Below are 20,703 nucleotides of genomic sequence, written 5' to 3'. Positions count from 1 at the left end.
ACCATAAAAATGACATTTAACAACTTTATAGCTCAAATAATACACAAGAGTTAACAGAATAATGTAGGTGCTTTTATAAAATTATAAGCTTCCCATTTCTGCCCTAAAACCCTCCAAAAATTGGTCCTATTCACTTCTATTGTAAGTGCCTCACTGTAACATTGATTTTTGCTGCTTATTTTAAAGAAAAAGGATGGAGTCTTCAAAATGTTTGTAGTAATCAACACAAATGCTGTTGTTTGAGCTTAACTTGTATTGAAACCGGAAAATTCCTTTAAGCAAAATGGTAAACGCACTCCCTGAAGTGCAACAATAAAATATTTTGTATAAATTAAATACAAAATAAAACCTAAAAATAACTATAAGAGAATGTTCTATATACGTTAGATGTTCACACAAAAACCTCCCAGCATCGTTCTGAGAACATTATACTTTGGTTGTTTAAAAAAAAAAAAAAAAAACCTAAAGAGAATGTTCCTAGAACGTTAGGAATTGCCCCAAACCATCCAAGCAGATATAGCTGCAGCCCGGAGATCTCCAAATGGGGCAAAATCTTTAAAAGACAACGGGGTAACTCCAGAAGGCTGTTGGGCCAGCTCCAAAAGAGGCGACACTTCCAAATGTTTAGGGAAAGAGTTAAGAGCTTCTGCCCCTATTTTCAGCTCAGCCTGCAGCAGTTGTTTCTCAATCCCCCTCCACCATTTGCAAATGTTAGGGGGACATTCAGTGACCACATTTACATGCACTTAAGAAAGCGGGTTGGGGCCTGGATAGGTCAGTGGTAAAAGATGCTGGCTACCACCCCTGGAGTTCGCTAGTTCGAATCCCAGGGCGTGCTGAGTGACTCCAGCCAGGTCTCCTAAGCAACCAAACTGGCCCGGTTGCTAGGGAGGGTAGAGTCACATGTGGTAACCTCCTTGTGGTCGCTATAATGTGGTTCGTTCTCGGTGGGGCACTGGTGAGTTGAGCGTGGATGCCACGGTGGATGGCGTGAAGCCTCCACACGTGCTATGCGTGGGTTGACGGTCTCAGACGCAGAGGCAACTGAGACTCGTCCTCCGCCACCCGGATTGAGGCGAATCACTACACGAATCACTACGTGACCACGAGCACTTAAAAGCACATCGGGAATTGGGCATTTCAAATTGAAAAAAAAAAAAAAAAACACGGGTTATTCCAGGGTTTTTGCGGCGTTCTGAAATGTCATGTAAATGAGAACGCCGATTTCCTTGCGCTGTTTAAGGGATTAAGACAAAGCGGTTTAGCACACCTAGGTTTCTCCCGGAGAAAGTTGCTTATGTGGCCATGTAAACACATACGCTGCATTCCAAGTTCTTACAGTTTTTTCAAGAGTGCGCATGTGCGTGGAACAGACCAGATAACAAACGTAATAGGATGGAGCCCAACAACAAGTCAACAAAAATTTCTTGGGAGTACAGTGGGAAAAGCACATACACTATAAACCATACCCATTTATAAACACCACTGTAAAAAATCAACGGTCCCTAACGTTTGCGTTTATGCACTTGTAACAACGAAGGAATCCCAGAGTATTACATAAAGGGAAACCCCACTATTGCATCGCAATTCCACTGCAGGTCACGATTGAAAGGTAAGGAAACAAACATGGCAACAACTCTGGAATATCTGGAAATAAAGCGAAGCAACAGAGAACAAAATAATGAAGTCTTGCTCAGATACCATGTTTGATATTAACACAAGCATCATGGGGAAGTTACGTTGCTCTGGAGAAAGCTGCTTACTGACCGAGCCGCATGTATACGGGAGTAAGGAGTATGCCACTTAAACAGTGCATGTAAACAAGAACGCTGCTTTCTCGCAATAACCCGCTTTCTGGTGTCCATGTAAACGTAGTCACTGTTTGCTGGGTATGAGCTTTTTTCAGTTTTGGCAATGATTCAAGAAAACAACAATTAAAAAGAAAAGTTTATTTCTGCACTGGTCAAAGTTATGACATACAACATCCACCTGATCCAGAAACATAAACATTCTGTACTTTGCCTATTGAACAGTGAATAGCTACATTCTACATAAATGACCGTACTGAGATTAAACATCAAGTAACGCAAACCTCTTAAAACTCAGAAATAGTTAAGTGGTTTCAGTTGAGTAAACAACAAACTTTGTATTCAATCTATTGTCCACATTCAGTAAAAAAAACAAAAAAAACTATTCTGCTAAAATATGATAAGCGGAAAAAAATGAGGATGGTCATAAATACATCTTGTGGGGGAAAAAACAGAATTATGCGTCAACATTAAAAACTTCCACTTGACTCACACCAACCATTTAGGAACAGACAGAAAGCAACATCCACCATCCTGATGTTTTATTTCCTGAAACTAAAGGTGAATCAAAACCACGCTAACTCGCTGAAATGAGGCTCAGTTCAAATGTCAAAAATAAACACAGTATAAAATCTCAAAAGCTTTAGAGAGTGAATGCAGAATTACAGAAATGATTTTTGGAGACCAAACATGGTATATTTATCTGTAGGTGTACTCTGTGTTATTGGCTCCACTGCTGTAGCCACCCAGGTTGGGGTAGGCACTCTGGGTAAAGCCATAGCTCTGGGGTGTGGTACCAGGTGGTCCAAAATTTGCTGTACCAGGTGGTCCACTGTATGCTGTTTAAGGAAAAGAGTTTAAAGAAACCATTGACAATCAATTACACTGCACGTCAGCATAACAAAATTATTCCTGTGCTGCCAGTCAATCAATTGACACTCACCGGCATAATTGAAATCGGTCGGTCCCACACCGGGTGGTCCGGTTACACCAGGTGGCCCCATACCCATGCCAGCACCTTGATATCCATAGCCATAGTCTGGTCCTACAAGAGGAGCTTGACTGGAGTTTTTGTTCAGGTTCTGATTTTGGTTCTGGCCCACATTATTGGGTTTCTTGAATTGTGAATAGGATTGGCTGAACTGATTATAATAGCTGGTCATAGGAGGAGGGACAGCCTGGTAGGCGGCTGCATTTGCGCTCGAGGCTGCCGACAGGTCCTGCTGGGTGTTCATAGGTGTGCTGGAGGTGGTAACAGATGAGGTTGGGGCGACTCTAGCACTATTGGTGGACCCTGGAGAGATTGATTAAAAACTAAATTAACTAGATATCTACATAATAGGGTTAAATATTTTTCAGAAAAAACGAATGTTATAAATTGCTTTTTCAAAAATCCCTGATATATCCAGGTTTTGCATGATTGCGGAAACTGTTTATTCACCTTATTCAGCCCCACCTCTTTAGCATTTTCCGTGTTTGATGGTGCGAGTCTACAGCACCCCTTTACTGTGAAAATACTAGTGAGGTGTTTTGTAGTCACTGTAAATGTTCACTTTTCTGACACCCATGGAGGTAAATTGGACCTGGCAGATCACATTCAGACAGCTATAACACACGAGCTAAATACGGCCCATTGTACAAAGGTGCCTGGTTTTGTTCCTGGCAGGCAGCAGACACCTTAACCCTGTCCCCACCCTAATCCTAAACATATGGAGTCTGTAAGGCTGAGTAGCCCAGAAACGGCGAGGCACTTTTCTCCCATCGCGGCTAAATATGCTCCCCATGAACCACTGTTCAAATATCCGAGCACGTGACTAAAGCCTGGTTGCTCCATAAATAGGATGCGGATCACTAGTGCAAGTCAACTGGCCTTCCGCAGAACTCCAGATGATCATTCCATTTTCAAAAATTCAGACTGCATCAAAATTTACTTTCTAATGTATATCTGATGTCACTCTACAACTGCAATACTGCCTAGTCCATATAATACAAGCACAGTGTTTGTGAATGTAGAAACTTTATGCATGCTTCAGCATTCCGGTGTCACTCTAAATAAGAAAAATCAAAAGCCATGCTTAATCAGATACTTTTCTAGAAACTGACAAGCAAGGTCAGATGTTAAGGGTGTACCTGCAAACATTGAGCCAGCGTTGCTGAATCCTCTACCTCTACCACGGCCTCTACCTCTACCACGGCTGCCCGCATTGTACACACCGCCCATGCCATAACCCTAAAGTGACAAATATTTTTTTTTACAATGACTGTAGACAAGGATACAACAACATTTGAAAAGGGAGAGGCTAAGAGAGGATGCAGGCTGATCATTGCCTTTACCATGGGAGGAAATCGTTTTTTCTTGAGTGGGTCTGCAGGAGAACCCTCTGGAAAGAGTTGTTCTAAAGCTGCAAGTGCTGCATTGGCTTTGGCTAATTTCTTATTCGATCCAGAGCCTTGGAATTTCTGTCCATCAACCTCTACCTGAAAGAGGGAAAACAAACAACTTGCAAATCAGATTGCATCTTAAACATTTTAGCTGAGAACATACAGCAACAGTGAGGATATTGTTTAGAGCTATTGTATAGGGAACTAAATAGGGATGTCCCAATACCAATATCGCAATCGGGCCCGATACTGCGCACATGTACTCATGCTCATAAAAATGCTCCGATACCAAAAACCGATACCATTTGACGTATGAATGTCATTACGTAAACATTCAGCGCACAAATTAAAATCATTATGTCCTAGGAAATTTAACCGCTAAAGTTAATGAGATAACAGTTAGATAAATAAACAGTTTGCATGGGCTGTGCATTTCAAATGTGAATGTTTGTGAATGTGTAAAGCCGGTGTTATGCAGACAGACACAAAGTGCTCATACCATTTAGAGCTCCTTATTATTTCAATATAAATGACTAGCTTATTAAGAAAAACTTTATTTTTACCTAGTTTGCTGGATGGTGTAGCAGCAAAATTAACAGTAATTCCAGTCCAAGTGTTCAGGAGGAGGCAGTTTGTTTTTTTGCTAATTTTTTTAACTTTGTATCTGGATTTTAAAGGATTCAGATCTCTTTTTTTTTGTTCAATTTAGTTGTAAGATATCAGTTCACTTTTCATTCACAGTTATTTTTTGGAACCCATTCAACTTAAATATTGTTATAATTTGTAAACAAATAATAATTATTACTATTATTATTGACTTTTAGAATTTTAAATACAACAGTAATATTTCTCAATCATGCACTTTTAACTTTTACTGACATTCTGAACTCACCAGGAAGTTCTGTATGTGTCTGTTTGTAGGCAAGCTCACAGTAGTTTAATTAGCCTCTTATTCAAATTCTGGTCAAATGCACCTCCGGTGCCATTCTAAATGCATATAAGTGAACCGCACTATTGAGCTTCTACATCTGAGACGTTGTTCGTGAATTGCGCCAAATATTTCGCACTGCGAAGGCTAAAAATAGCTGCGAGTGTGTGTCAACAAAGCAGCGCCATTCACTAACGCGCTGGCGCTGCACGTGCATTTTATATATTTACTTATTAAACACAGCCTTTTGTGATTCACAGAGCTATCGCACGTCTTCAAGTGGCTTTGAATAAAATGCACGAGTCATATGAACTGCTTTAATGGTGTTTTTAGGGTTCTTTTATGTCATTTTTGGAGCTTGACCGTAACGAACATGACTAACACACAGATCGGATTTGGATCGGCTTGTCGGATCGATACCTGATCCATCTAAAAACGTCAATATATCGATCCAGGTATAGGAGCCATCCCTAACTGCAACTAATAATTAATCAATAGTAATTGTGTTATATTTAAGCAATCTCTCACATCTGTGATGCTCTGTTATGCAGCACTTTATTTGACAAAATATAACTCCAGTGTTGTATTTTGGATTGTGCTGCAAAATACCGTAATCGGCTGATCTTCGTGGCTTTCGGTTCTGTTATCGGTTCCCGTGTAAATTTTCCACCGATGCAGCTGGAACACCGTACTGAAATTCTCTGACAGTGATTCCAGCAGCATATTTCTACAGCAGTGCTGCCCTCTATTGGGTCAAAAGCGTAAAACACACAAACAAATGTCTCTTATGAGCCTGTGTCGCAATCAAATTAGTCCACCCGTGAAAATGAGTCCTCATCTGACGTCATGGCGATTCCATTGGCTCATAGAACTTTTAATGAGTACAATATTCACTGCCTGAGTAGAAATCCTTTTATGATGTATGTCAATATAATTTCGTAAATACAACATTTAATGACTTTTAAATCATATGTTACACATATTAGTATATTACCACAGCTATAGATTGTGAAATTAAACATTTCTGGTTTTTCAGTTAGCTTACATTTGGCAAGCTATGTGCCAGAGAATTACTGAAATATTTACACACCTTACAATCGTATATGCACAGATGGAAAAATAATTGTGTCCCGAGCAGGTTTGAGTACATTTAAGAACATTTAGCTAAAACCAGCTTTCTTAAAACATGTCTTTAATGCATTTTTTTTTTAAACATGTTCATTAAGTATGTGAAGCCAAGTAAAGTTATTGTCATATCTAACAATGTTAAAGATACACGAGTTTTGTAATACAAGGAATAAAAAAAATAAATAACAAATTTAATATGCAATCACATTTCTTGTTTGTTTAGATACAGTCCAAATATAGCCTAATTAGGATCAAATACTGGATTGGATATTTGTCTCTAAAAAGTCAGCAAACACACCTTTTACAAGAATTGTATTAAATTTGTTTATTTCTGATTTGTTATATCTGCTCTGTAGAAATCCTAAAGGATCTCATCATTTGGCAACAGACTGCAGAGGACAGTAAATCCAATAAGAATTGCATTTCTCATTTTCAAGTAATTCTTCCTCAAAACTACTAAGAGAACTACTGGAATCGTTACTGGAACAGTTAAGGAACCAGAATCGTTAAATTCCTAACAATTCCCATCCCTAGCTTTGAGGTTTGGTATAAAAGCACTTCATTTGATATAAAAACAATATTATGTTGAAAATGTATTATATTTTCATTTGACTGAAGTTAATTAAACACCATTTTGATGATAAGTGAAAAACCGTTGATATGGAATTTCAGAAAAAAAATAAAAACAATAATGGTATCGGGACACCCCTGGCATGAATGTTTTTTGAGTCTGAAAAAAAAGTTGTCTGAAACTACAATAGACATTATGAAATTAATAAATGAAACTAATGAAATTAACACTTATGACTTCTCCAGGCCTGGAAACCACAATTGCAAATTTCTCTGATATTTCCAGGTTTTCCATGACAGTACAAACCCTGTTTAAGGCTGAAAGAAGGTTGTTGAGAAATGTGCCATCTACATAGCAAACCTTGGAAGTGTACTAGCATTAGTCAACATATCCGACCTCAATAGTGAAGGTCTTGTCGTTGAAGCGTCCCTTGACGGAAACAAGCTCATATTTCAGGCTTCGGCGCTTCTCGTTGAGCTCCATGACAGGATTTTTGCCATGTTTGGTAAGGATAGGCCCACCCTGCAATGAAGTATGATGAAAATGGAACCAATCTTGCCAAACCAAACTCTTCAAAGTGTACAAAAGCATAAAACCCCAAAGCTTTTTACTGGTTCAAGGTTGATTATGGTTGAGCACTTACCTCAGCACCATCTTCAGATCCAGTGGGTGTGGCTTCATCTGCTGAAGCTGTCTTCACAATTGGGGCCGCAGCTACACCTGCAGCCTGGTTCTTATTTTCATCAGTAGTCTTGATCTCTGACATAGGAACACCCAGGGCCAGCAGAATCTGTGTTGTGTACATGACATAGAGAAGAAATTTACACAAATTCCCAACACAAGACTATTTATTTCATACATATCAGTACAAACACAAAACTGATCTCTTCAGCATTTTCAACAGTAACAAACTTAGCCTCTATGTCCTTAGGCAAAAGTACAATACCTTAAGATACTGGAGTGGGATTACAATGTTATGTTCACAATGTGCCCACAGACCGTCTGATGCATATAGCACACATAAATGGCAACGTTTTCAAAATTGCAAGCTACAATCTGATCTTTACACATTTACCGTTACTGTGCACAAGTAGTTACAATGAACCCTATGGGTTAGTAGTAGTCACTGGATTTGATGATCGTTACAAGATTCATGGAAATTTACTTAAGATATAATATCTTAAATACAAAGTATCTTAAGCAATGACTAAATGTGTATATTCCTCTTTGTTTGTAAGAGTAATGCCCATTTTTGGCCTCTGCATACAGCTATAAACTTGATACTGTATCAAGGGACTCACTTTCTGGGCTACATGAAGCTTGGCGCTGCGTTTGGAGGGGCCTGTAGCCTCATACGTTATCCCGTCCACCTGGACAGCCATGGTGAATTGAGGTTCATGTTCAGGCCCAGTCTGTGATGACAGCCTGTAGAGGGTCCCAGGTCGCAGCTGGTTCAACTTCATAAGGGCGTTTGCTGGCTCTGTCTTTTCTGCAGGTGGAAACGGGAATTATGGTACAAAGAACATATTAAGTTGTGATGCACAACTAATCGAATAGATTACAATTTGAGCTTCCACAATTAACCAATCGTCGAGCTGCCACAATCAACTAATCGTGAAAAATGTCAATTAGAGCATTTCATTGAGGTGTAATCCTGCTGTGCAAAAAAACAAAAAAAACAAAACATTTACAATGTGTTTATCGCAGCAGTGGAGCACTTCACACATGTTTGTTGCTTGATTTCAGCATCTAATTTTGTCAACTGTAACCATCTTGATTTACTGATGTATAAAAATGGCAATAATGTAGAAACAGTTCCAAAATAAGGAACATGACATACAGAATCCCCAGAAAAATAAGAATTTGAAAGAAAATTCTATTTATCTAAATTAATCGCAATTTCAATATCAGGGGAAATAAATCGACCAATATGAGCTATCATAATTGTGCTGCCCTAATATCAAGTATCATTTACTAAAAAAATAATCTTATTAGTTTGTAACTATAAAGACATGAGCAAAGTAGGCATGAAGTCATTTTCAAATTTAAACAGTACATTAGATGTTTTTCATGATCATGGTACAAAATAGGGCCTGAAAAGTTTTTTTCTTTCTTTAACAACTTACTGGGGTACCTCAGGGTTCAGTGCTTGGGCCACTTCTCTTCTCTATATACACATCACTGGGACCCATCATTCAGGCACATGGTTTCTCTTACCATTGCTACGCTGATGACACGCAACTCTACTTGTCTTTCAAGCCCAACAACACCACAGTGACTGCTCGAATCTCTGCCTGCCTGACAGACATCTCGGCCTGGATGAAGGAACACCACCTGCAACTTAACCCAGCCAAGACTGAACTCATTGTCTTTCCAGCCAACCCTGCTGTTGAACACAACATCACCGTGCAGCTGGGTGCAACTACAGTAACGCCTTCCAAAACGGTCAGAAATCTAGGGGTAACCATCAATAACAAACTAAATTTCACAAACCACATCTCAAAGACCGCAAGATCATGTAGATTTACACTCTACAATATCAGGAAGATAAGACCCTTCCTCTCTGAACATGCCACACAACTTCTTGTTCAGTCACTTGTCATAACTAGACTGGACTGCTGTAATGCTCTCATTGCAGGCCTCCCTGCATGTGCAATTAGACCCCTGCAAATGATCCAGAATGCAGCAGCACATCTGGTCTTTAATCAACTAAAGAGCGCGCACGTTACACCACTCCTTGTCTCTGTTCACTGGCTGCCAGTTGATGCACGTATCAAGTTCAAGGCTCTGATGCTTGCATACAGTCACTGGATCTGCTCCAGCATACCTACAATCATTTATGCAGAGCTACGCGCCCACTAGAAGCCTGCGGTCAGCTAAGGAATGTCACCTTGTACCACCAACACAAAGAGGCACCAAAAAAACTTTCCCGGACTTTCGGCTTCATCATACCACATTGGTGGAACGACCTTCCCAACTCCATCGTGAAGCTGACTGACTCTGTCTTCAAAAAATGGCTAAAAACACATATTTTCCATGAGCACTTAACCAGTCATTAAAAAAACAAATAATAATAATTCCTGTTGCACTTTATTCTGTTTTAAATACTATTCTGATGCTAGTGAAACTTAGTATGGCACTCTTATGTTTTTCCTCTTTTGTAAATTGCTTTGGATAAAAGCATCTGCCAAATGAATAAATGTAAATCAATTTGTCAGTTAAAGGAGTTGATCTAGCGCAGGAGGTAACTAAATATATGACCTGTTTTTTACCATTCTATTTTAGGTTTGCAATTTATTCATTAAACTTTAAAATGTAGGACATCTAAATAAAGGCTGTATATTGATTTAAATATTTTATTGGATTAAACGCATAATTTGTTTGGCTGTTAACAATGCATTTAGTTCCAAAAAATTGAAATGCCTGTGTAAATTTAATTTAAAACTTAGGACATCTAAATAAAGGCTGTAAATTGATTAAAATATTTTATTTGATTGTGTAATGTTTTTTATTTTTTTTTGCTGTTAACACAATGCATTTAGCTTCAAAAAATGAAATGGCAGTGTTACTAATTGGTTCGGCAATTTGTTGTTGATGCTCAAATTTATGCAAGTCCTTTTTACCAGTCCAATTTATTTTTTTGCAGAAAAAAAAAATCTATTTCTTAAACTGCATCAAAACACACCAGATACACAAACACTGAACTCAAACCAGCAATAGTTAAATAATGTAACAACTTTTCCCACACTTAGATGCTGCTGGCCTGCGCAAACTCCACTGGTGTTCGCATTTCTACAAATTAGTGTTTCGCTCAGGTTGATATATCATTGGTTGAGCGATGATGATTCAATTCCAAATTACTTAGCAAATGACTACTTAACACCCCAACTGGGTTTGATTTACAAATAAATTACCCATACAGGGGGTCTTTGTATCTCACAGATAAACTGGTGCTCCGAGAGGGACTTGTGTAAGAGATGCAGCTCTGATCAGTTACGATCAGTTTTTAAGAATCACATAACAGAATGAAACACTTATGTAACATTTAAATAATTATGTGTTAACATGCTAACTTGGCTCTAGTCTAAATGGTATAGTCTTAAAACTCTGATTTCAGATTTCATAGTTTTCTAGCAATGAACATACACATTAAAACTAAACACAATTGACAAAGAAAATTAAGAAACTGAAATAATGTTGGCATATCAGTACTGATAAACTTGTATTTCCAATAATTTAAGAAAATAAGTGTTGGATAATTTTCTCTTACAGTAACAGGGTTGCATGCAAGAGTTGACAAATTCAAGGTTCAAGACCTCTGAGGTGTGACACGCCAAAATGTCCATTTTAAGGGGGAATACAGACATTTGATACGTTTAAAACTAGCCACTTTTCATGTCAAGTATTTTTTATTTTAGATAGTGTATCTAACATTTCTAATTCTCTGAACAAAACAAAACATGCGATTTATGCTTCTAATGCTTTAAAAAGAGTAATTGGACAACACTGTACCGTATTATTCGCACAATGCGCCATATACAGTTACAGGAAAAAGCATATGACCCCTTTACCTGGATTTCTGCATAAATGGGTCACAATATTATCTGATCTTCAACTAAGATCACAATAATATACAAACACAGTCTGCTTAAACACAAAAAACAATGATACATTTTCATGTCTTTATTGAACACCGTGTAAACGTTCACAGTGCAGGGTAGAAAAAGTATGTGAATCCACAGGCTAATGACTTCTCCGAAAGCTAACTGGAGTCAGGAGTCAGCTATCCTGGAGTCCAATCAATGAGAGGAGAATGGACCTCCTGATCCATGTGCAGGTCTGATCCGCAATTACAGGAAACGTTTGGTGGAGGTCGCTGCTGCCAAAGGAGGGTCAACCAGTTATTGTTTGTTCTTTAAGCAGACTGTGTTTGTCAATAGTTGTGACTTAGTTGAAGATCAGATTTTTTTTTTTGACCAATTTATGCAGAAATCCAGGTATATCCAAACAGTTCACATACAATTATCTGCAACTGTATGACAGCTTTATTATCCAGAAAATTATAAAATTAGAGCACAGAACACAAGGGTAACTGATTTGAATGCCAAGAAAGAGATTACATTTGAGATACATACCTTTTCTTGGAAACTTCGGCCTCATATCAGGATCTCCTGCTTCATAAGCTTCCCTTGGTCTCTTTACTGGGGCATCAGGCACTGCAATTTAATTAGATGGAACGAGAACCCTTAGCATGACAGCATTAAATTATTAACAGGACAATTAAAAAGTCACTGCTACCTTGGACATATTATGGAAAACTGGATATTCCTTGCTTTTTATACTCGTGTCCTATGGCTGTTGTTTTCATAAGCAAAATGGGTACGCTTAAACGTACAATAGAACAAAGCAAGCCATTTTAACCCGTTTCCACCTGGTATTAAGATGTTTGTGGCGATTCGATCACATGTGGTCAGCCCTAAATACAGGTCTAAACGGGGTCTAATAGTTTTGTGATCGGATCACAAACATACGAATGTGGTCAAAACATTTAATACATGAAATACACAAAAATAACGGATTATTATGCTTGACGTAGCGCATCTGGAGAAACGGCGAGCTTTTTTTTTTTCATGCGTTCTTTGCCTTTTCTGAATTTGTTGTGCTTTAATATCATGCAGTAACACACTGACTTAGTGACTGATGTATGTCGTCATGAAACAGAGACCCTCCCTTCCAAATCCAAACACAAGTGGTCACTGGAGACGCATTTAAGTGCCCAGGTGTAAACAGTAATGTGTCTCACCTGACCACATGTGATCGGATCACCCGAGATGCATCGGAATACGAGGTGGAAACAGGGCCTTAGAGTTAGAAAAAGGGTGGAAAATAGTCAGGTAAATTACTATTTGGGATGCAAGAAACCTTTACTATAAGTGGACTTCAAGTGGGGGGAAATGCTACAACAGAGTACACTTGTCAAATACCTGGGATTTTCTCACCGAGCATTCTAGCGGCTTTGGAAGTGAGGCGGTCCATTCCAAGCACTTTGTAAAGCTGCCCAAATGCTGACAGTCTTAAGGCAAACTAGGGGTGAGAGGAAAACAAATTATCAAATCAAATGTTAATGCACCAAATGTTTTATTATTTTATTTCTTTAGTTTTTACGCCATGTCAGCAACTAGGCTATTCACATGGCACACAAAAGGTTCCTCAATACATATTTGTAATATTAGATAAGACCCATTAAGTTTATACAAGATACAAACTGTAAAATATGTTCAGATGGTATTTTTTTAAAAATGTTTATTAAGGAAGTCTCTGTATAAAAGCATTGCCTGATAGTTCCATATTTTTACAGTTCAATAGAATGTGCTTGATGGTCATAGGAGTTTGGCAAGGTATACATATGGGAGGATCTTCACCAGACAGTAAAAACGCACGTGTTATTCTTGAATGGCCCAGTCGGCATCTGGTAAACACAATGCACCAAATGTTGTTTCTCCAATGTTCTGAACAAAGTACACATTATGCAAGTCACCAACAAATAAAGAATGCTAGGTTTTAGTCAAATAATAATAATAAAAAAAAGCTTGACTTGTATTAATATTAACAATCTTATTGGCACTTGATGTTTAAGGCCTGGGTATGCTTAGTTTTTCTGCGATCTGGATCGGATCGCGCCCGGCCAACCGTGTTGCCTTTCAAAGTATACTTTTCTGACCGTGAGCGAATACGAATGCGTTCGACACAGGCGCACTACAACTCCAAAGAAATTGGGGAATCTTCATGCAGCTCTTTTATACAACAGTTCAGAGTGACATGAATGTAAAGCTCAACAAGGGACAAAAAAAAAAAAACATGATTTTCTATATTTCAAGTCTTCTGAAACCATACAATAGCTTTGTGTGAGAAACTGAATAAAAAAAATCATATTTACAGAATCTTTCGTAAAAAGGAATAGCGTTCAGATAAAAAAAACAGCACATCAACGCATCACACCAGGTTTGCAGTCATTGTGTTAGAACTATAGGTGGACCGATAGTGGATTTTACAGACACTGATAAGGAGGTGGAAAAGGCCAATAACCGATTAGTTGACCAGTAGTTTTTAAAATCAACTTATTAAAAAAAAGGGATTGTTTTCATGTTACCTCTGCCATTGTTATAAAAACTGTAGAATCCTCCAGGGCTGGCCAGCATAACGTTTTTTTAAACTAAAGGCAAATTGTGTTTTTGAAACTATCGGTTATCTGCAAAAATCTACGCTGATAGTTGTTGATAACCAATAGTTTCAAAAACACGATTAATCTGTCAAACCAATATATCGATCTACCTCTAGTCTGTAGATATACAGTATAACTGTACGTGATGTACTAGTTGGAATATGTGGAATGGAGAATGAGATTTGAGAGCTGCAACAGAGGGGAACATTATCAGTCTGTTCCTCACACAAAACTATTGTATGACTTAAGATGTAAAATATAGCACAAGTTGTATGGACTACTTTTGTGGTGAATTTATGATGTTTTGTCCTTGACCGCCATGGTCACCATGAACTGATGTTGGGCATGAAAGATTCTTCAACAATTCTCTTTTTGTTTTCTATCGAAAAATAAGAGCATGCAGGTTTGCAACAGGGTTTTTCAGTTTCTGGGTGAACTATTCCTTCAACTGCCTTGATTTGTACTGAGTCTAGACCAGAATACTCTAAAAAGTCAAGCTATAATATTGAATTGCAATAAACCTGTGCACTCTGGGTAATGTCTTCTCGCTGTTGCTGGGTAAGATGGGCGGCAGCATCGGTGCTCTCTCGCTCACAGGGATCAGAAATACCTGGACCATCTGTGAAGAAAAATCATACTCTGATCACACAAAACACATTAAAATACACTTAGACACCTCACAAAAACACAGGCAATGGCTTTACCTTCCATTAGTATTCCTGATGCAAGACACTCTAAAACTCTCCGGAATGCCTCTCCAGGTCCCAACAGCCTTTCGCTGGTAGAAATGGCTTTTTGACACAGCAGCTCAAGAACCTGAAAACAAATAATAGATTAACGTTTAAGGTCAAATCCGCAAAACAGGTTTCAGGGAATAATTATTTATTTTAGGAAAGAAACCTATATGGGTGGTTCTATGGCCGATGATGATACCGATATCTAGAGAGCTGGGTGGCTGATACAACTTATTTATAGCAATTGAGAGATACACAATGTTGCTGAAATTAAATGGACACTTGTTTTACACAATATTAACTCAAAATTGACTACAAACTATATGAAAACAGATAATGACCATTACGCATTGACAAAGCAATCTGGTTTATTTTAGAACTGACTCAGTGGGAACCGAATCTGCGGTGTATCGGCCAAGCCGGCTGTCAAAAATCACAAAAGGACCACATATCGGCCAATTAATCAGCATGGCCAATTTAACGATCCATCACTGAAAAAACTTTCCTCAAATGGAATTTTCCCTTAAAAGAATACATTTTCAAGGCTTTATAGCCATTAGATAGATATATTTGCAGTATGTGGTTGACTTACCCAGCCTTTGAGGGGGGCCCAGGATGAAACACGGTTACACAAGTCCCGCAAGATCCGAATCACGATAACACACGACTCAAGTTCAGAAACTTTAGCCTATTAATCCAAAAAATAGCAATACCGTTAACACCGACTACTGCATCTTGGCAAAGAACTTCTAGAAGCTTTAAGAGGACGTTTTGCTCTAAGAAGATTGCAATCTGGCCAAATAATAGCTTCTGACCTTGACGAATAAATTGCAACCTGGGAATAATACATCTAACAAATTTGATCTGAACGGAAACATAGCATTTATGGACGTTTCTATATTTAAACACTCTTAAAAGCATTTTTCAGAAGAGATCATGGTCTAAAAACATGTATGTTTCCCAGGTCAGAGGTCAGATTAAGTTACAAGTCGACTTTTAGACAAATAAAGACGGGATGCAAACCTGGAACCACTTGGCCTGGCGGAGAGACGCCAGAGCAGCCAGGCATTTCTGCCTGTCCAGAGCGTCCTGGAGAGAGCTTTCCGCGCACGGTTCTAGTGACGAATGGAGTAAGAAGAGAAGGTACAGTTTGACCAAGGGGGGTTCTGTCATCCGGGCAGGGGGTAGACGCAATGTTCACATGCCCACAGGCAAGAGGAGGAGGGGAACTGTTCGTTTTTGAGGTAATTTAACTTTGCTAGTCATCATTCACTGTACGTATGTATGTATAAACTAGTAGATCTGGCAGATTACAGATCACATCTTTAAAAAAAAAAAAAAAAAAAGACACGTTATCTGCAAGATTGAACTGAAAGTTTCTTTCTATAATGCAACATTTAGAAACTTCACACCCTCATCCTCTTTGGGCAAACTGCAACCCTCCCCCACCCTTCCGAGACAGAGTTTCCAGTTGGTCAAAAGTCCAGCGCCCCTAAAAATTGACAAACTAGAAGGTTTGGTTGAGAAAGTCAATTTGCAACCACAGCAACAATAACAATACTTTGATTTAAATGCACTCCCTTGTGAACAGGGTAAATACTGCAGCAAAATACATGTGGCATCTGTTCAACATGTGAACAGATTACTTAGCAAAAATGGATTTTACTGGAATGGAACTGATGAAAAGCTGAAGTCTCTACAAATGTAAATAGCTTTTGCACTCCCAGACTGGTGAAGGATCTAGAGTTTCCAATATCTTACCTATAGTTGAGTATGGAAAATATAAAAAAATATTGTAAATAAAGCATCATAAATCAAAAAAAGAATCAACAGATACACATTAAACTGAATTCATTTTTGCTGCAATGCAAACCCTTTTTAATCGCTTGAATAACGTTCGGAGATTTACAAGTTCTTTTCAATAAAACGCTAAACAATAGCAAAAAAAAAGGGTAATACTTGAAAAATATTAAAAGCACCCAATATTTGGGCCAGATGGAATCACCACTGAACCACATGACATCAAACTTTAATGCAGCTGGACTGTAAATGGTCACTCCAAATGAAAAGCTTGATTTCAAACCTCCAGCTGCCTCTTTTTCAACCTGCTCCCTGACCACGGGCGATGTCAGATGGATGGTCAGTTTCAGAAGAGGCTCCTTTGTGCTCGTAACAATAATAGCAGCTTTCTGGATAGATGGGTTGATGACGTATTTGTCTTCAGTAACATCCTTTGATGAGGAGGAAAGTGAGAAGCAACATGTCAATTAATTTGTCATGACTCTTGGTAACCAATGACCAGGCCCGCAGAATTCCACAAAACTGGACTTGAAACAATCACAAAGTTTGACACATGCCTCACCCCTTGAAAGTGACAAATACACAACCTTTATGAACTCCGAGAGTTTTCCAGAGATCAACCTGAGCAGAGAACTGGTGGGCATGTCTCTAGAGAGAAGGACCAACTCTAGATCCATATCATCTTTCAGCAGGAGTCCTTTTGCCACCAGGCCCACTCTCAAAACCCCACGTAGTTTACTCTGAGCCGAATCACTGCACAACAGAAAACATAAAGCCACCTATATATGTATTACTGAGACACACCTGCTGTGAGGTGCACACTGATCAAGTCTAAAGCTGGTTTGTGCAATTGCTCAAACATCACATTTGTGATACAGTGACTTGTAGTGAAAAAAAAAAAAAAAAATGAATATTTTAGTAACGACATTGCCCATAATTTAAAGGTGCCTCTATATTAACTCTCCAAGCAGTAGACACTGACAGTCACACACCTTGCAGTAGCAGTAGTACCAGCAGCATCGCTCTCTTTTTCCTTCAGCCAATCAGAGACAGCCTTCAGGCCACGCTCCATGTGAGACACCACGTTCTGCACCGCATCCAGCTGCTCTGCTGATGGATACACAGTTGAATGCTTGGCCCTGATGTAGCGATCCTCATTCAAAAAAGTGCGCTGGGGTGGTGGCTTCATTGGGTGATGCTGTTGTTAACAGATAAGTTGAATTAATGACACGAGTGAGAATGTTCCCTTTCTACGTCCCATATTCCAATGGTCTCATGTTATTCCAAGCAATCAATGGTGCCGACAGGTCTACTAGATTTCCAGAAAACTTGCTGAAGTCTATGAACCAATTAATATTTTACCAGACAAAGAGCAAGACATGTAGAATGGATTGTTAAAAATGGTTCTCCTGGGGGCCTGGGTAGCTCAGCGAGTATTGACGCTGACTACCACCCCTGGAGACGCGAGTTAGAATCTAGATTGTGCTGAGTGACTCCAGCCAGGTCTTCTAAACAACCAAATTGGCCCAGTTGCTAGGGAGGGTAGAGTCACATGGGGTAACCTCCTCGTGGTTGCGATTAGAGGTTCTCGCTCTCAATGGGGCATGTGGTAAGTTGTGCGTGGATCGCGGAGAGTAGCATGAGCCTCCACATGCTGAGACTCCGCGGTGTCATGCACAGCAAGCCACGTGATTAGATGCGCGGATTGACTGTCTCAGAAGCAGAGGCAACTGAGACTTGTCCTGCGCCACCCGGATTGAGGTGAGTAACCGCGCCACCACAAGGACCTACTAAGTATTAGTATTCCAAATTGGGAGAAAAGGGGATATAAAATAATGGTTCTCCTGTTAATTTCTTCTTACATTATGCAAACTTATATCTGCAAAACATTTTTTTTTTTTTTTTAAACTGACAACAACCCACATTTATAGTAATATTTGACTTACCTCTCCTGGGCGCAAATGCTCTTCTTCCCACTTTCTGTACTCAACTATGTAATCATTGTACTGCCTGAGGTCTTCCTCATAACACAAGCAGTCATACCAATAACGCAGCTCTTCATATCTGCAAAATAATTGTGCAAAGTAGTTTCACTTGCATTTTCCATGAGTTTCCACAAATAATTTGATCAATTAATGTCTGTGACTTTGTGTCATTCATGATTACCACTTTTAGCCAATGAAAGCAAATTTTAGTGTTAAGCATAACTAGAAAAATGCATAAACTACTATTGAAGTTTCAATGTCTTCATTACTTTTAGACATTTTATTACTTTCAGTCGCTTTCCCAGGCCTGCAAATCACAATTTTAATATTACTGATAATTCCATGGCCTTTGAAAGCATTTTTTTAAGCATTCCTCATGGTAAGCATCGCAGTTTTGAGATATTACAGTGTAAAAATGAACCAGGTACCGTACGAAGTCCTGAGGGTGAAGGCGGACACCCTCCTGAATAAGATTATCCCAGTACAGCAGCTCCTCATAGGCCTGGTGCTCGTCCCAGGCGGGTGGCGGTCGAGGTGGAAGAGGCCCTTCCCTCCTCCTTGGAAAATTCCTCATTTGAGCCATAATCTTCAACAATAACCTGCACACAAGTCCCACAACGTACATAGTTAATAATCCATTCAAATAGACGACTTTGTGACAACAAGCATGGAGTTTGCATTGTGGATGTTTGCCTTTTGCGTTATAAAAACACAGTGTTCCTAAGTAAAATAATAATAATAAAATAAATCGGGAAAATTTCTACTTCACAACACTACAATTAATACTAATAAAGCATCTGTTTATAACAAAGCATCTACTGCACACTCGATATGATTCAAACGCGTTAGCACGCATGCGGAGAAGCCGTTTGCTAAACCTATGCTGGAAAACAATCGATCGTATTTACCCACACATCCACTACTGTGTAATGAAAACATTCTATACTTCTTTAGAATGAACGTAACTTTAATATGGTGAGTGCAGTTATGTACTTATGTGTAAAGTTAATCGGGTTTGTTTTACTCACCGTACGTGCTAGTCAGTTAATGAAAGCACTAGCGTTCCACTTCCGGGCCGCGCGATGACCTCACAGCGCATGTGCAGACATAAATAACTGCGCCTAGCGGATTCACGAGGAACTGCATGCACGGACTATTTCTGAGCTGCGTAACCCACTACCAAAGTGCTTTCAAGGCAAGTCAGTCCACTCGGCGGACATATTTGGAACGCTCCCGGGCAGCTATTTTCCATGGATAGGCTACATACGGCATAAAGCTCTTATCTACTTGAATGGGGAAAGCTGGTCAAAATTACGATAACAGAACATATTTGAAATCAGCAGTTAAATCTGACAACAATGGTACCATAAATTGTGCTTCTTTAGCTCAGGTCACGCTAAAACACGCTTTTTTAAAGCTGGTCCGTCTAATGCGCATGCGAGTTCTCGAGTTGACTGACAGGCGATGTCTGTATCTAAAAGGTGATTGGTTCTTTTACCTGTAAGGCGGGACTTCCTTTTCTACATCCGCCAATATGGTCGTTTACATTTCTCCCACTCATTTTAATACTTCTTTGGGCTAACAGTCTTTGCTACTACCCTGCGTTCCAAACGGCATAATTGTTCAGAGGGCACTTTGAAGGGCTTACAATGTTGTAAGGTTGTTTCAAACAGAGTTTCCAATAAAAATGAGTAAGTTCTGATCGACCGTTCGTTTTGAGCCCCAGACTTTTCAGCCCACCAAATCTTTTACTGTGAAAGGTTGTCTTCGAAGGGAATAGAGCCTAGGGGTCAGTGCTGGGTAAATTACTTTCAAAAAGTAATCCAATACTGATTACGTCTGTACAATTATAATCTGATTACTTGTCTGATTATTTCATGGGAAAAGTAATCAGATTACTAATTACTTTAAAGTTACTTTCTAAAACCTATTAAACCTGCAAAAAATACAAACGTGACACTAATAGCTATTTTAGTACTTTAATATTGACTGAAAACAATAACAAAATCACAGCAACTTGACAAAGACAGCAACTTGGCTAAAGAGATCCAGTGCATTTCTAAAAATGCAATTTAACTTTCTTATCACAAACATGCTGTAGTAGTATCTTCAGGTGTGTGTGTGTGTGCCCACTATCTACAACCT

The 20,703-nt window shown here is 39.0% G+C and overlaps 1 protein-coding gene across 4 annotated transcripts; it reads right to left on the bottom strand.

Annotated features, from left to right (window-relative positions):
- Nucleotides 1–1,934: 1,934 nt before the first annotated feature.
- ilf3a (interleukin enhancer binding factor 3a) lies at nucleotides 1,935–19,671 on the bottom strand. 4 transcript variants are annotated; one of them, XM_051707717.1, is made up of 19 exons: nucleotides 19,587–19,671; nucleotides 18,987–19,157; nucleotides 18,520–18,637; nucleotides 17,566–17,771; nucleotides 17,161–17,326; nucleotides 16,857–17,004; nucleotides 15,797–15,888; nucleotides 15,366–15,461; nucleotides 14,744–14,855; nucleotides 14,561–14,658; nucleotides 12,802–12,901; nucleotides 11,953–12,033; nucleotides 8,119–8,306; nucleotides 7,461–7,607; nucleotides 7,214–7,339; nucleotides 4,143–4,286; nucleotides 3,939–4,038; nucleotides 2,752–3,102; nucleotides 1,935–2,647 (listed from the first exon to the last, which is right to left on the bottom strand). In XM_051707717.1, exons 2-19 carry the CDS (start codon nucleotides 19,139–19,141, stop codon nucleotides 2,508–2,510), a joined length of 2,568 nt encoding a protein of 855 aa, XP_051563677.1. In that variant the 5' UTR covers nucleotides 19,142–19,157; nucleotides 19,587–19,671; the 3' UTR covers nucleotides 1,935–2,507. The 4 variants fall into 4 exon arrangements, with proteins under 4 accessions (XP_051563677.1, XP_051563678.1, XP_051563679.1 ...); XM_051707718.1 differs by having other exon boundaries at nucleotides 12,817–12,901; XM_051707719.1 differs by having other exon boundaries at nucleotides 18,992–19,157.
- Between the last annotated feature and the right edge of the window lie 1,032 nt (nucleotides 19,672–20,703).

The sequence above is a fragment of the Myxocyprinus asiaticus genome, chromosome 9, assembly GCF_019703515.2.
Source record: "Myxocyprinus asiaticus isolate MX2 ecotype Aquarium Trade chromosome 9, UBuf_Myxa_2, whole genome shotgun sequence".
Taxonomy (NCBI): Eukaryota; Metazoa; Chordata; class Actinopteri; order Cypriniformes; family Catostomidae; genus Myxocyprinus; species Myxocyprinus asiaticus.
This window is presented reverse-complemented; position numbering and strand designations above follow the sequence as displayed.

What these genes read in the sequence shown, in the direction of transcription:
- ilf3a (XM_051707717.1), bottom strand. Translation starts at nt 19,141, where the DNA reads ATGGCTCAAATGAGGAATTTTCCAAGGAGGAGGGAAGGGCCTCTTCCA. An exon ending in CACCCTCAGGACTTCGTACG is followed by an intron (nt 18,638 to 18,986) that starts GTACCTGGTTCA and finishes ATTATTTTGCAG; the next exon opens with ATATGAAGAGCTGCGTTATT. An exon ending in AAAAACGATTTCCTCCCATG is followed by an intron (nt 4,039 to 4,142) that starts GTAAAGGCAATG and finishes TTGTCACTTTAG; the next exon opens with GGTTATGGCATGGGCGGTGT.